General features: G+C 40.4%; 2 protein-coding genes across 4 annotated transcripts in view; one reads left to right on the top strand and one right to left on the bottom strand.

Annotated features, from left to right (window-relative positions):
* LOC108109704 overlaps positions 1-12,711 on the top strand; it is a 34,960-nt gene extending 22,249 nt beyond the window's left edge. For 2 of the 3 annotated variants that reach the window (XM_017218345.2, XM_017218338.2), the window contains 3 exons: positions 9,258-10,195; positions 10,256-10,560; positions 10,879-12,711. In XM_017218345.2, the coding sequence (XP_017073834.2) occupies positions 9,322-10,195; positions 10,256-10,560; positions 10,879-12,345 (2,646 nt within the window). In that variant the 5' untranslated portion in view covers positions 9,258-9,321 and the 3' untranslated portion in view covers positions 12,346-12,711. The remainder of the gene's footprint in view (positions 1-9,257; positions 10,196-10,255; positions 10,561-10,878) is intronic. The other variant, XM_017218352.2, reaches the window with a different exon arrangement.
* A 162-nt stretch (positions 12,712-12,873) lies between these two features.
* Positions 12,874-14,191, bottom strand: LOC108109722 (GILT-like protein F37H8.5). The gene is made up of 4 exons (XM_017218365.2): positions 13,930-14,191; positions 13,357-13,647; positions 13,129-13,266; positions 12,874-13,055 (listed from the first exon to the last, which is right to left on the bottom strand). The coding sequence occupies exons 1-4, from the start codon at positions 14,029-14,031 to the stop codon at positions 12,945-12,947; spliced, it is 642 nt and encodes a 213-aa protein (XP_017073854.1). The 5' UTR covers positions 14,032-14,191; the 3' UTR covers positions 12,874-12,944.
* Positions 14,192-14,586: the final 395 nt, after the last annotated feature.

Raw genomic sequence — 14,586 nt, 5'->3', positions numbered from 1 at the left:
TGAACTTGTTTCTGCCTTAACTTGGCCATCAATCAGCTGCCACAAGCCACCACCACCAAATAAAAGAAAGATATAACCCAGAACAGAGAACCCTTCCCTCCAGTCAAGGTTTACTCTTAGGCCAATGCGGTTGGCCCGAGGAATGCATTTATTAGCGCGGCCCAGCCAGCAACCGCAAACCCAACAAAAAGCCTTAGCCAAATGCTACATTTTTAGGCAGCTGCTTGGCAGGCCAAAAAAATGTCTAAAAAAATATATACAAAATTTAAAATAAAACCCAACAAAATGCAAAAAGTTTTTTCCATAAAAATTTTCTCACGTAACAAGTACACCAAGCCAGACATGGAGCGGGAAAAACTTTTTCACAAAACTGAAAAGTCCGACAAGACCAGGCCAAGTAAATTACTAAGGCACTGAAAAAAATATTAGTTAAAGTTAAAATTTATATAAAAATAAGAACTAAACTAGCTTTTAATTTCTAATATTTTTTATATTTAATTTTAACAAAAGAAAGTTTTACTTTTCCTATGAAAATATCTTGAAAAATCTTTAAAAAGAAGTCTTAACTTTTTTCACAGTGCCAAAAACAACTTGTTGTTGGCCAATTTTTTGGCGTCTGCGCAATCCATAAGAGGGCATTAAAGCCGCTGCTGCTGCTGTTGGCCGATTCTAAATATCAGACACAGGCTTGCGATTGCAAGTAGCCAGCAAACAGAAACTACAGCCTTGGCTAATGGCCAGTCAACGGCAACTGACATGGGCGATATCGGTCCGTCGTCTCTTGGCCAAAAGCTGAGCTTTTAATGGTGGCTCAGTGGCTCAATGGCTCGATGGCTGGATGGCCTTTCCCTGCATGTGTGCCAGCAATTTTGGATAGCAGTAGTAGTATGACTAAGCCCTGCCCGGTTATCTTGGCCAAGAATTTGACTCTTGCTCTTTGAGTCGGGTTGGTGGTCTGGGAAAGGGGGTGTCGGCTCTGGCCGGAATGTTTAGTGGAAAATTTTCACACGAAATTCAACAAATGCTCGTTAATTGCTTGACAAAATAAAACCTTTTTCGTTGGCGAATAAAACGTCGATAAAGAAGCGAGCAAATAACCGACAAGAATTGGCATTGGCCGGCCAAATTATCATTTTGCACAATCACCTCGATCACTTTTCGTGTCAGCCACTTGGGTGTTAAGGGTGTCACCGACAAACACCTATCATCTACCATGTACCATGTACCATCTACCATCTACCATATATTTGTACTTGACTATTTGAAGTTGGTGGAAGTGAGAGAAGTAACAAATTACAATGTTTGGGGAATTTGTTAGGTTTCTTTTTGGCCAAAGCACAAAGCTAGTTCGCAGGTAGATCTCGGTTTTAGATTGTAATAACACATGTTCCGCTTGATTGGCCGCTAAATATTATTTCAACGTCTTTATTATTCGAAACTAGATTGTGGATTTAACCAATTTTTGTTTGCTTAACAATGTTTGGATAAACTTTGGCTAATTGGTTGCTTCTTTTTGTAGAATTTCTGCTTTAAGTTAGTTATTTTACAGTCCTCAAAGGTTATTAAACATTTTTATTACCCAACAAAAACTTTCCATATCTCCCTCTATTATATTTGTTAATTTGTTATCTGATAGCCTACTATTAGTGAGCCCTCTAATTGCCAGATTGTGTGCTAAATCAAACTTTATCTAGATATCAGTTGATTATTTATTACCGAATACATTGTTTTGGTTAACTTTTACTAGGCGGAAATTTTCCAAATCATTGTTTATGGCCAAATAATAAACAAACACCAGAACTTGGTAATAAAATATTAAACAAGGGTTAGTTTGGTAAACACATTCATTCATTGCCATGGCCAAAAGCGTTTAAACAAATTAACAAGAAATGAAAATATTTACACAAAAATTTCATATGCAAGAATTCCGCACCTTAGGTCCTCATTTATTCACAAACATGACGGGCCCATTAACTTGGCTAAAACAAAGGCTGTAATAATAGTAATGATGCCAACCCTTTGGCCAGGCATGAAGTCATCTTTGGGTCGCCAAGCGTCATAACTTTGCCATTCGATCAGCAATTGTAAAGCGATTCCTTGTCTAATTCTGGCAACTAACTTGTTTACTTAACTGACCATCCCTTCTTGCCTTCTTCTCTCTGGCTTATACCATACCCATTGCCTGTAAATATTTGCCATTCAGCGATTAATTTTCACTTTCCGCTTATTGAGGATAACCAGCCCAACCTGTCCCGTGTAATCGTTAACTTTTTAATGGCTTCTGTTAGAATAATAAATTCAATTTAATCAATTTTTTATTTCTCTGCCTGTGGCAGTGGCTGCTTTACCAGTTCGACTTGTTGTTGCGTCGAAATTATTATTAATCGATGATGCGCACCCCCCCAAGAGAAGCTCTCTTTATACTCCTAATAATTACTCCTTAATTTTCGTTAATTTAATTTTGGCAAGAATCAAAGGTTTGTTCGTTTTATATTTTGGCATTTATCTAGTTTAAATTCGTTTTTCGATTTTTGTTTCGTTTTCGTTGTTAGCATTAAGGTGATAAATAAAGCTGAACAAAATCGTGTCCGAGCGTTCTTGAGCCTTTTATTTATGGCATTCATCATTAGACGCCGTCATGATTTGAATGAATAAATAGATGGCCCGATCGGGATGTGGCTCTCTCTGAATAATAAGGAGGAGCTCTGTCTGTCGACCCCTCCTTCTCCTACTAAGCTCATGGTTCATGCCCCATGGAGGAGTTCCGTGTTTGGAAATACTTAAACATTGCTTAACCATCAGGGGGATTAGTTGAGGAAACCTCAAGAGAGAGAGACGCTTTCTCATAAGTCTGACCTAAGCCGATAATTGTAATTCCTTGGCCAACTTTTACCGCCTCGGGGCTTGGGCTACCCTCTATTGGTAGATAAAGTTTGAAAAGTTTAATTAAAAAACAGCAAATGAAGAGAGCCAGAGCCAGGCCACAAAGCCCAGCTTGGAAATCAAATCAAACTACAAAATAAACTCGAAAGTCAATTAATAACCAATCCAATCTGGCCAAATGTCAAGCGGTCAAATGTAATTGGTCTCTAAAAATGTTTGAGGAGATTTTTTGGATTGTAAGTTTGATGTTTTTGTAGATCTATAAGCTTGTTTGATAATTACTAAGCTAGGAAATACTCACCTTTAAGCTTAGATCTCAGTCTTAGCCATAAAAATGTTTGCAAAGAGAATCTTATCTTCTGAGTTTGAGAGGTTGCATTTCCTAAACTCCTTTTACCCAGTTTCCTTTATTAAAAAATGTTTCTAAATAATCTCAAACTGCAATTCCATCTTAGAAATAGTTTACCTAAGCCCCGGTTTATTAGCATTAAAAATCAACACCCGCTGGCAGAGCAATAACTCACAGAATGTTGTATAGTTTTTTTGCTAGGAAACAGGTGGTCTTGTAAGCTGCTGCTGATTGCCAAACTAACTGAATTGTTGCAAGAGGAAACTTTGAAATGTTGAATGTTTGTTGTTGCTGTTGTTGTTGCCGTTGCTGTTGCAGTTGTGTAAACGCATACAAAACACACATTAGGCATCATTTTGCATGTTTTGCATTTTCTTATTGCTCAATTAACCCGCTTAGGTGGCATTTTTTGCTGGCCGCTAATAAATTTACAAGCCTGGAGTGCATTTTAAAGGTTTATTTGGAAGGGTAGAAGACAGTGAGAGAGAGGGGGGGGTGGGGGGTAAATAATGACATGGGTTTTTCATGCCAAGACACCGGGGCACGCCTATTGTATCGTGACTGGCGACAAATCTTTGGCAATAAGTCGACAAATTTATATGGGAACTTCTATGGTTTTCCTCCACTGTTTGCCAGATAAAAAAAACGCACAGAAATATCCATAATAATTAGCAAAAAGATCAGAAGAGCTTAACTTTCTCCTTAGAGAGATAAAGAAAACAAACACTCAGCCACTTTAATTAAATAATTTTTATGCATAAATATTTGCCAGGTCTTAGGCAGATAATTCTCTTTAAGCTCCATTGTTTGTCTCTTTAAAAGGTTTTTGTTTTATGTTTTCCATACTGCTTAGGTAAATATGAATAAATTATAGTTGAGAATTTGTTTTTTTGGAATCTTTAAATATTATTTCCATTGAACAAAAGACCGAAAATAAAATCGAAAATGCAAACAAAACGATGTCAAGGCATTCACTTTCAAAAAACAAGCCAAGAAATTTCAATACGCAAAAAGAAGGAGGAGCATAAAAAAAAAGGAAATATATAATTTGTAAAATGAAAAACCTGCTGCGGCTACTTCAACTCAATTAGCCCAACAAAAAAGTGGCAGTAGCAGTGGCAATGTTGGCTAAACTTTTGAGCCCCCATTAAAGCCGGCGATCCCTCAGCCAGAGACCCCATTAAACCGAGGCATACTCTCGTAAATCTTGTTAACTTCTGATGACCGACACTAAAGACATATATATATTTTTGTATTCCTTCTGCTCACTTTGTCTCTCTTTATGGCATAATTTACTTTACTATCTGTCTATAAACAAAATTAAAGCAAATTGTGGGGGCTTTTACACTATTAATTGTCTTCTAAGATCTTCGAGTTTTAAGACTCTCAATTCGAGGGAATTTTTCTTTATCTTCGTTTCAGCAAAAAACAGAAAGAAAAAAAGTAAACTCAATGTCATTTGTTCTTTTGTTTCACTGTAAGATGAGAACTGAATATTTAATTTGTTTCTAAAACGGAGGAAGGCTGTGGCAGAGTCGTCGGCTACGCGTTTGTAATCCGAATTGATGGGCATGTGTGATTGTTTCTAATGGCTGCCATTATGCGAATCAAGTATTTTTAGAAATTCATTTGACAGCCCCTATCTTTTAGGGTACATTCAAGGCACATAATGTTAATGTCTCTAAAAATTAAATATGAAAAGTTAAGATCATTGGGTTATTAGCTTTGAGTTGTTAAGAAAACTGGCAGTTTTATGAGGTATAAAATGAAATTCTATTCAAGTTACCATTAATAACTTATTAAAATTGCAAAACAAGACTTAGGTATAATGATATTTTCATCTAATTTGAGGATAAACTAGCAGATTTGGCACATTTTCACTCTTGCTTTCTAAGTTATCTTAATTTTTTCAATCTACCTGCAAAAATTTAAGAATTTTACTGTGTTTTCTCACCAAGAACCCGTATCTTTTATGATCAATTCAAGGCTATGTGCCTTGACATTCTTTTCAAGTTACTATTAAAAACTTATTTAAATTTCAAGAAAGAAGACTTAAGAATATCATAATATTCTAATTTTCTCATCTAATTTGTGGCTAAACTAAACATTTTCACCCTTACTTTCTAACATATCTTAATTTTTCAATCTGCCTGTAAGAATGCAAGAATTTTCCTGTGTTTCTCAAGGATATGTGCCTTAAAATGAAATTCTTTTTAAGTTACTATTAAAAACTTATTTAAATTGCAAGAAAGAAGACTTAAGATTATTACACATTTTCACTCTTGCTTTCTAAGCAATCTTAATGTTTTCCAATGTACCTGCAAGAATGCAAGAATTTTCCCCAGTTTCTCACCCAGACTTCCCCTTCATCTAACTGCATAACAACAAATAACGATGCTGGCCCAAACCCGGTTTTCTATCATTCTTAAGGTGTGCGCTGCCAATCAATTAACGAGAATGCAATTCTATACAAATTTATGCCATACATTATAGTTTATTCATTTGCTCAATTAAATGCATTCCAAGGCGTTCGCACGTACCCAGATGACTGACTGAAAGGCTTCCTTTCAGCTTACTCTCTATATGACTCCTCCTCCGGATTTTCCTCCCTTTCCCCGCCCGCCGATCTCCTCCAGCAACCGCTCATGACACACATGCCCAAAAAAAAAAGGAGGTAAAAAGTAAAAAAAAAAAAAAAAAAAAATAACCAACGAATACGAATTGCGAAACTGTTTAATTTTGTTGCGAGTCACTTTTTTCGTATTTATTTTGAGACATTCTTGGGTGCCTTGGAGCCGCAGTCAGAGATCTCAGCAGCAAAGCATTGTAAGCATTGTAAGGGGGGCAAAATCTGTAAAGGGGGTTAGGGGAGAGGAGAAAAACCACACACAGAGACCCAACCATGGCTAAATTGATATTTATGTGCGAGCGGAGCCCACACTGAGCAAACATTAGAATCAACTTTTCAAACTTGCAGTTGACACAGTTTATGCTAGACAAGCCGCCAGCAGCAGCCAAACGTTGCACCTGCAATTAAAGTAGGGCTTCTAGATAAGGAAAATATAATAAAAAAAAAATTAAAATAAATTATAAATAAAACTCAAAGCCAGTTAAAAATATTCCTAAAGTGAATAATAAATGCAAAAATCATTCTTTTCCATAAGAAAACTTAACTTATTTGAAGTTACCTAAAATCTCTTTTAAAGAAGCCTTACTGTAACTCTTCTGTAAGCCCTCGTCGGCCAGCGCTCTTAACCATAATAAATTGCATTTTCGGCTCAACTCAGCGGCTCAGCTTTTGGCCTATTGAGAACTTTCAAGTGTTTGGTTTTTAAACAAATATTTTTGTTTTTGTTGTTTTTGTTGCTTTTGCATCTTAAGCAGCCTGGGAAACACCGAACTTTTGTTTAAGAATATCAAATTTAGCTGTAAAGAGTCAAGAAAAACGAGATTAAGAAATAAATTTAGATAAATGACTGGGCAGTTTTTCCCTCTTAAAAGTTGCCAACTGGACACAAAGAACACACTGCCTGGAAACAGAAATAGAAATATCAAATAAATAAAATGAAAAGCGTTTACCTAATTATATAAAACGATGATCAATCAAAAGCGAACAGATGTTGTTACCAAGGGAAGGAAGAGTGGCAAAAAAAAAAAAATGAAAATGAAGTAAAAGTTTTTTTTATTAATGATGCCAGCAAATTACAGTGTCACTTTCATGTCATTAAATATTTATTGAGCTGGCAAAAAAAAAAAGGGTTCTTCGCCACTAATCACATCACTTATAGAGGAAGTTGTTAAATTTCTCTCTCTCTCTCTGTTTGAGTATCAGCTATGCCTTGAAACGCCCCTGGCATCCGCCAGTGTGTGATATTAAAATTTTGCACACCAAAACTGAAATTGTCCACATGGCAGCACGGCAACACTTCCTCATTACGCTTTTTGTCCGCTCTTTTTTTTCCGTATTTCTTTTAAATGATATTATTTTTTTTTTTGTATTTCATTTAATGTCAGTTGGGTGTTTAAAATGCGCGCTCACGCACAGTGCGAGACTTGCAATTATGGACAAAGGGGAAAGACCATTCAAGTCTCCAAGGCAGAAGCATAAATGATAATGGGCGGAGCAGGGCAGGGCCTCTACAAAACAATTATTAAGTTTTTTTTTTAATATATTTTCTTACTTGTTTACCTTTTCTTACAAATTCAGCCCGCTTTCTTTGGCTTTGGGAGAAAACGAGTGGCAGAGTCATTGGCCCCAAGGGAGCCCATTGAGCTGGTAGGGGGTGGTGGCCAATGGTCAGTCGATGACTACTGGGCTTTCTCACATTCGTTGGGCATCTTCGAATGGCTCTTGGGTTGACATTTGCATTAACATAACTGATGAGCATAAAGGGGGAGGTGGGTTGGAGTTGGAAAAAAGTGAAAGCCAGTGACTTTATCGACTCCCCAAAGACACCTGCAGATAGCCAAGGTCATTGTATAGAAACGGAAAGAAGAAAAAAAAAACGTTTAATGATATGGCCATAGACCTGACCAATTGCCTTTTGTCCGAGACCGAGAGGCTGGGCCACATAGTTTGCTTTGGCTAATATCCATAACGTATCGGTGGTATCGAAGTATCGAAGTATCTAAGTATCTAAGTATCAAGTATCGCGTATTGTTTGTTGACTTATAAACTTCCTATGAATTCGCTACGCCTGGCAATTGCTGGCCACTTGGCCGTAAATTACCATAAATTCCATTCCCCAGAACGAGACTTAATATTTATATTTGAAAATCACGAGCACGACTGTCTGCTGGTTTATAGTTGGTCATAAAAATGAAAATCAGAACCCCAATGCGATTAGATAACCAGGAACGCGCCTGCATTTTGCTAACACAGTTCGTTGCGATTAGACCAACTTGAAAGTGATGGATCTTGGAGGTTGTCGGTTGGCTGGTTAACAGGGCCTTTAATCGTCAATCGACCAGGTAACTGAGTGATTAAAGCATTAGAACATATTCGGACCTTCAGTGCCAAAGAGTTGACTAACGTTATTGTGTTTTAATTACGCTACTCGGCGACTAAATTTAGTCAGGTAACGAAACGGAAAAGTGACTTTGTCGCCCCATAATTGCGACGTTTAAGTGCTTTTCACAGGCATTTAATACTCGTACTTAATGACTCTTGATAGTTGCATCTTTAGCTGGCTTTTTAGCAAACAATTCGCTATCCAAATAATGTGAAAATGTTAAGTGCACAAAGGCTGTGTGGCATTTTCCAGAAAAGCAACTAACATGGAAAACAGAAACAGTGCAGTACAAAAAATAGTAATTATAAAACCGTAAACATTTGCATATTGTAAACTGTGCGAAAGAAAACAAAAAAAAAACGACTTAAAGGTAAAAAAAAAAAATTTTACAGCTGGTGCTGAGTGTTAATCATGAGGTAATTTATTAGCCAGTTGACACTTTTTGGCCGCAGTTGCGGAAAAATACACTCGGAATCGGGTGTGAATTGGCGATAATGTTGGGAATGCGAATTGTGGCTGTGGATGATGGGAGAAAGTGTGGCTCTAATGTCGTCAAATTTAGCCTCTCCTAACACTCATTCATAAATTAGATAGTAAAAGTTGGTTTATTACAAACTTAAAACAAAGGTATGCTAGTAAAAGGGAATGAAAATTAAATTTAAGACTTGAAAATTAATTTTATAGAACAACGTTTGTGATTCCCTTAAAAAACGGAAGCACTGACTTAAAAATAAATATATAAAAAAAGGGAAAAACAACAAATAATTGAATCATTGGAATTATTTTGAGAAAAAGCTTGAAGTTAAACATGAATTATTGAAAATAATTACTCATTATTTTTAAAAAATAATCAGCGGGAGCTTAATTTGAAATGCTAATTCAGATAATTTTCCCAAAAGTGAAACCCAAAAAGAATTATTAAGCCATTAAGCAGTCCAATTTTTCCCTTTTTAGTTTATTTTTTCTATAACTTAATCTAAAGTTATTAACTTACCTCCTTATTTGCCTTTCAGATCTTCTATAACATGCTTTTAACCAACGCTTACTGATTGGTTACATCAGCAACACTACCCAAAAATGGCAGCCAGCAACACCAAATCCTCGATGGAGCACAGTTCGGAGGGTTGTGATGAGGTTGACTTCATAGTGGCCACTCACAACAATAACAACGATTATGAGGATTTGAGCAGCGTGAGTCAAGCGGTGATCAACACCAAAGTAGCAACAGCAGCAGCAACAGCAGCAGCAACAGCAACACCAGCAACATGCACAGCAGCAACACCAAACAACGAACCAAACAGCAACACCCTGAAAAAGGCCAAGGAGCGTCGTACCCTCTTTCATTTTGGCAGCAGTAGCAGCAAGAAGCTGAGTCAGAGCAAGTCACAAGATAACCAGGAAACGGTCAGCAAAGAGAATCCCCCGACGACGACCACGCCTACGTCCCAGGCGCCCCTGCCGCCGGTGCCAATTGGAACGCCGCCGCGACAGCACAAGTTCGTGAAGAGCAACAGCTTGGCCAGATTGCTGGGCAATACCTACAATGCCAAGAAGTTCGAGAAGCAGGAGCAGAAGCGTCTGGCCAGTTCGGAGGGAGGCAAGTTTAACACTTACAGTGGAAGGCGTGGTCGAGCGGGTCCCTATCTAGAGCGTTTCAAGCGGGTGTCCAAAGAGGACGGCGATGTAGCCGGCGAAGATGACTCTGTGAGGGTCACAAATGTCATAACCTTGACAACGGACTCCCGAGACTTGCTCTACGGCAGCCGGCAGGAGCACGTAGGTCGAACTGGTGGTCATGACCAGAACGATCAGCTGAGTTCCAAGGCCATTCGCACGCTTACCCGGAGTTTGGGTAAACTCTGGCGACGCACCCACAGCGTTGATATCAGCACTCCGGATCCGGAGTTTAAGGTTTCCTATTTGGGGAATGTCCTGACAGGCTGGGCCAAGGGTGAGTTGGGCTTATTGAACCTCCGAACTTAAGGAATCCATACTAATGTTGTACCTTTAGCAGGTGAGGGTTGTGTGGAGAAGCAGCTGAACACATTGTGGCGGAACTATACCCAGCACTCCAAACCAGACGTGATAATGCGACTGAAGGTTTGTGCCTCGGGATTGAAAGCCACCACCCGGCAGCACGGCCTGACGGAGTACTGGGCCCACAGGATCACCTACTGCTGTGCACCGAAGAACTATCCGCGGGTCTTCTGCTGGATCTATCGTCACGAGGGCAGAAAGCTAAAGCACGAGCTACGCTGTCATGCGGTGCTCTGCAGCAAGGAGAAGATCGCCCAGGACATATGCGATACTTTGAGAGTAAGTTCTGGTTTCCCTTTGGAGTCCTGCAAGAGTGGGTTATGACTAAATTTTTAACATTAGCTCCTACATAAATCTTTATATAAATGAAGAGATTAAAGTCAAGTGGTTCTGTATTTCAAGTCAAGAGCGGGAAAAACCATGACAAACATTTTATTTTTATCAAGGGGTTTTTTTTTGCAATTATGTACACTCTTTTGTAAGGCGTGACAAATCCAAAAGCTCAAATTTATCATATTTCATTCCTGCAGATACTATCTCTAAATATTATTTTACCTAAACCCTTTCTAACTTTTAAACTTTTCTCCTATTTTCCAGGAAAACCTAGATAGCGCTTTGCGCGAATTTAAACGTGAGAAAATTCTGAAGCAAAACGCTCGCTTGAGTTTGGCCAATGCCGTCTACGACAATCCGAGCTTGCCGCGCCGCAAGATCATGCTGAGCGTGGGCGGCAACAATTACCGACCGCCACTGGAACGCTCCAAGTCGGCGCCCAAATTAATGGCCATCGAAGAGGCCATTGGCGAGGAGGAGGGCGATGAGATCGAGGACACCAATGAACCAGAGATGATGCCCTGCTGTCAAAAGGATTCCCTTTATCCGGCCATGACACTGGGCAGACGTCGTTGTCGTCGTGGACACTCCATTCGGCGAACGGGCAAGATTCAGGCATTCTCGCCCTGCTGCAGTTCGCATATGGCAAAGGAGCTGCCCCAAGAGGAGTTGCCCAAGAAGATGGTGGCTGCAAGCAGTCCAGCTAACGATGGTTCTGATTCCGATGACTTTGAGAAGCTTCTGAAGTTCGATACAACTCTGAGCAACGAGTTGTTGCCGTACTTCGACATGCAACTCCACAAGAACAGCAGCCAAAGCATGGTGAGCCTCAGCGATCTGAAGGAGGAGGAGGGCGAGCCATTGAGTCTGCTGCCCACCATCAACAGCGATCCCAGCGCTGATCCAGAGGCGGACTACAACTCTGAGGATCATGATGTGCCTGCAACGCGTCGCAATGGCGTCTGCAGTGATGGGGAAGAGGACTTCATGGACGATGCCGATGATCATTACTTCCGGCATGCGGCCATGCTGACCATGCTACACCGCAGTTCGATGAGGAAGATGAGAGCTGGCGATCAGGCCAACCTTAAGTACCGCCACCAGGCTCAGTCATCGATCTCCTCCAATGCGTCCAGCTCGACAACGGCCAGTACTTCGGCAGCAGCGGGCGGAGGATCCGCTCAACAGGGTCTGGCTAGTCCGGACAGCGACGAGGGATCCATATCCAGTGGCTGCGAAACTGCCAGCACAGTCACAAATGCCAATCACGAGGAGTACCACAGCAAGCGGAACAGCGATCCCGGTCAGCTAGAGCAGTCGCCGGACTTGGAGCTAGAGCAGGCACAGGTGCTGGAGCAAATGATGATCTACCAAAGACTGGAGCAGCAGCTGCGGAACAATAGCGGCGATGCCACCAATTACAGCAGCTCCAGCAGCATCACGCTGAAGCGCAGCAATTCCGGCAGCGATGACTTGAACAAACAGGAGAGGAGCGACCATCCGGCTGAAGACTCCGACAGCGATGAGAGTGGCTATGTGGAGTTTCAGGAGAAGGAGAGACACGTGCAACAGCCGCTCATTAGCGAGGCAAGCGTAACTCTGGCCAAGATTGCAACTGTTAAGCCGAAGATTCCACCAAAGCCGGCACCACGTCGTTCGCTTAGCCTCAATGCGGCCACCGTCGCCTCAGCGGACTCATCCGCTGGCAAGGCTCCGGGCACGGCAGTCTGAGGGAAATGCTTTAATCACAACGGAACCCGTCTACAAATTGTTATTTCTGCACACCCGTCAGCGACCATAAATAGCAAAACACAAAAGTGCAAGAAATTGAAATCCTAGTTATAGGTTAGCCATTAGCACTTAGTCGTTAAGTCATTTGTTGTTGGTTCATCGAGAGGAAAACCTAACGATATTTTCCCCATTTCCCATTCCCATTCATCATCTGTGCCCCCCCTGCTATTCCAAAAATAATGAATTTATATTGTACGCATTTGTAAATAAATTAGACGCCCTAAGCACTGCATGTACTATATATATTTACACGATTTGTAATTTGATGAACTGTATCTTACGTACCAATATAAATTATTATCTGAATGATGTTTTGGAGTGTGCAGTAATTGAGTATTAACAAAATTGGTTAGTTGATAATGATTTCCAGACTAATTTTGTGATGGTTTTTCTCTGTGACCTTTTTGTTTCACATGTGAATATATTTAACACCATTCCCCCCCTGGCAAACATGACATTCTTGTTCGGTTGTGGAAACCAGTTTCTGAATTTTAATTTCATTTCAAACTTGAGGCAGTTACATTGAACATTTAGCAGATCTACTGGCAGATTGTGCTGCTGCTGGGCAGCAAGTTTTGTTGACGCAACAAATAGCAAACCGTGCCGCGGAAATCGCGTAGCGAATGGTCCTGCAGCTGCTGATCGAAGACCTGTTGCATGTGGAAACGAAGAAAACCAGTTAAATGCATTCGATTACGGCTGCGATCGATCGCGGGAACTTACGCCATTGTAGACGATGGTGGGAATGAAGCTTGGGCTGTACTTTTTGGTCACCAGCTCCGCCTGCAGCTGCAATTTGGTTCCCGTCTCGCTGGACAGGCAGTGGACCACGTCGGTGAGCAGGCCCGCCTCATTGGCACACTACGGATGGGTAAAATATATATTTTTTGCAAAATACAGTCGTGAATCAGTTGGGCAAACACTAAGACTACGGCTCTGTAGTGAAAGTACCTGATCGATGCGGGAATAATCCGGAGCTAACATTTGGCAAACCACGAATTTCACCTGGGCCGCCTGGTCTCCGGTGCTGTTGATGACGCAACTCTGAAGGCGATTGCCCTTGCACTCAGCAGGTCCATGCTGGCAATGGAAGATAGCTCCATTACGCTCCGACTGGGATTTGCCGAAGGGCACCAGCAGAATATCAATGTAGTCCCCGAACTCTTCGTAAACTGGTCCCAGCTGATGCATGAAGTTCCTGCTGTCCGGGCACAAGGACTCGTAGAGCAGCGTTACGTGCAACTGTTAGAAAATTCAGAAAATGTTAAAGATTCTGTTAAGATAAACTTGGTTGGCATCGAACATCAACGGATTAGAATCAGACTCAAAAATTAATATCTATTTCACCGCTCATTAATATTAATTATTACCTACAGCATAAACTCGAGTTAGGAATCAATATATACATACTGAAAGTTGAAAGTTCAGAAACAAATAATTTAAAAAGTTCAATGACTGACCAACAGGTTGGTTATAACAGTTTTTTCCGAATATAATAATAATTCTTTAAGAACTCAAGCAAACCTTATTCGACTGCCGCTTTTCCCGAGGCTCATCCTCAAGTTCTGCCCAGCCAAAGGAGAGGATCACTAGGAAAAGGCTTAAAGCAGTGGCTAGCTTGAACATCTTTTGGCAAGATCTTTAAGCTTTTTGTGGGTAAATCGATTGGCCTTCGAAACAGGGTGCGAAAATGAAGGTTTGTACGTCCACTGGCTAGCCTTTGTGAATGCCAAGCCTAAGTTCATGCGACCGTCGGATTCGATTTTAGTTCAACAACTGAGCGTTGTTTTGTCACATTCGGGGCTTAATTTCGGACAGCACCGAACTGAAAAAGGGGAGAGCTGTTTTGCCACCTCTCTTCGACGTTCTCGCAGGTGAGCCGGTTTCTTGATTCAGCTTATTCGTCTCACAGAAAAAAAGCTAAGTAAGCGGACAATTTTCGGATCCACATATAGAAAGTCACACCTTAAACTAACTACAAATAGTATGGACTAAGCTCAATGTTTTTCATTAAGCATTCTGAAGGTTAATAAAGGTTATATGTGTTTACATTTAACATCTTCATTTTAACATTTCCCTGAAATGATTCCTGTAGAAACTCCTTTTACCTGTTTCATATTTAACTTCAATTGCTCTTTAATTTTGTGGCATATTTCTTCAAGTGTCCAATAATACATGAAG

This window comes from Drosophila eugracilis, unplaced genomic scaffold (genome assembly GCF_018153835.1).
Source record: "Drosophila eugracilis isolate 14026-0451.02 unplaced genomic scaffold, ASM1815383v1 contig_47, whole genome shotgun sequence".
Classification (NCBI taxonomy): domain Eukaryota; kingdom Metazoa; phylum Arthropoda; class Insecta; order Diptera; family Drosophilidae; genus Drosophila; species Drosophila eugracilis.
Note: the sequence above shows the minus strand (reverse complement) of the source record. Positions and strands in the feature narration are given on the sequence as shown.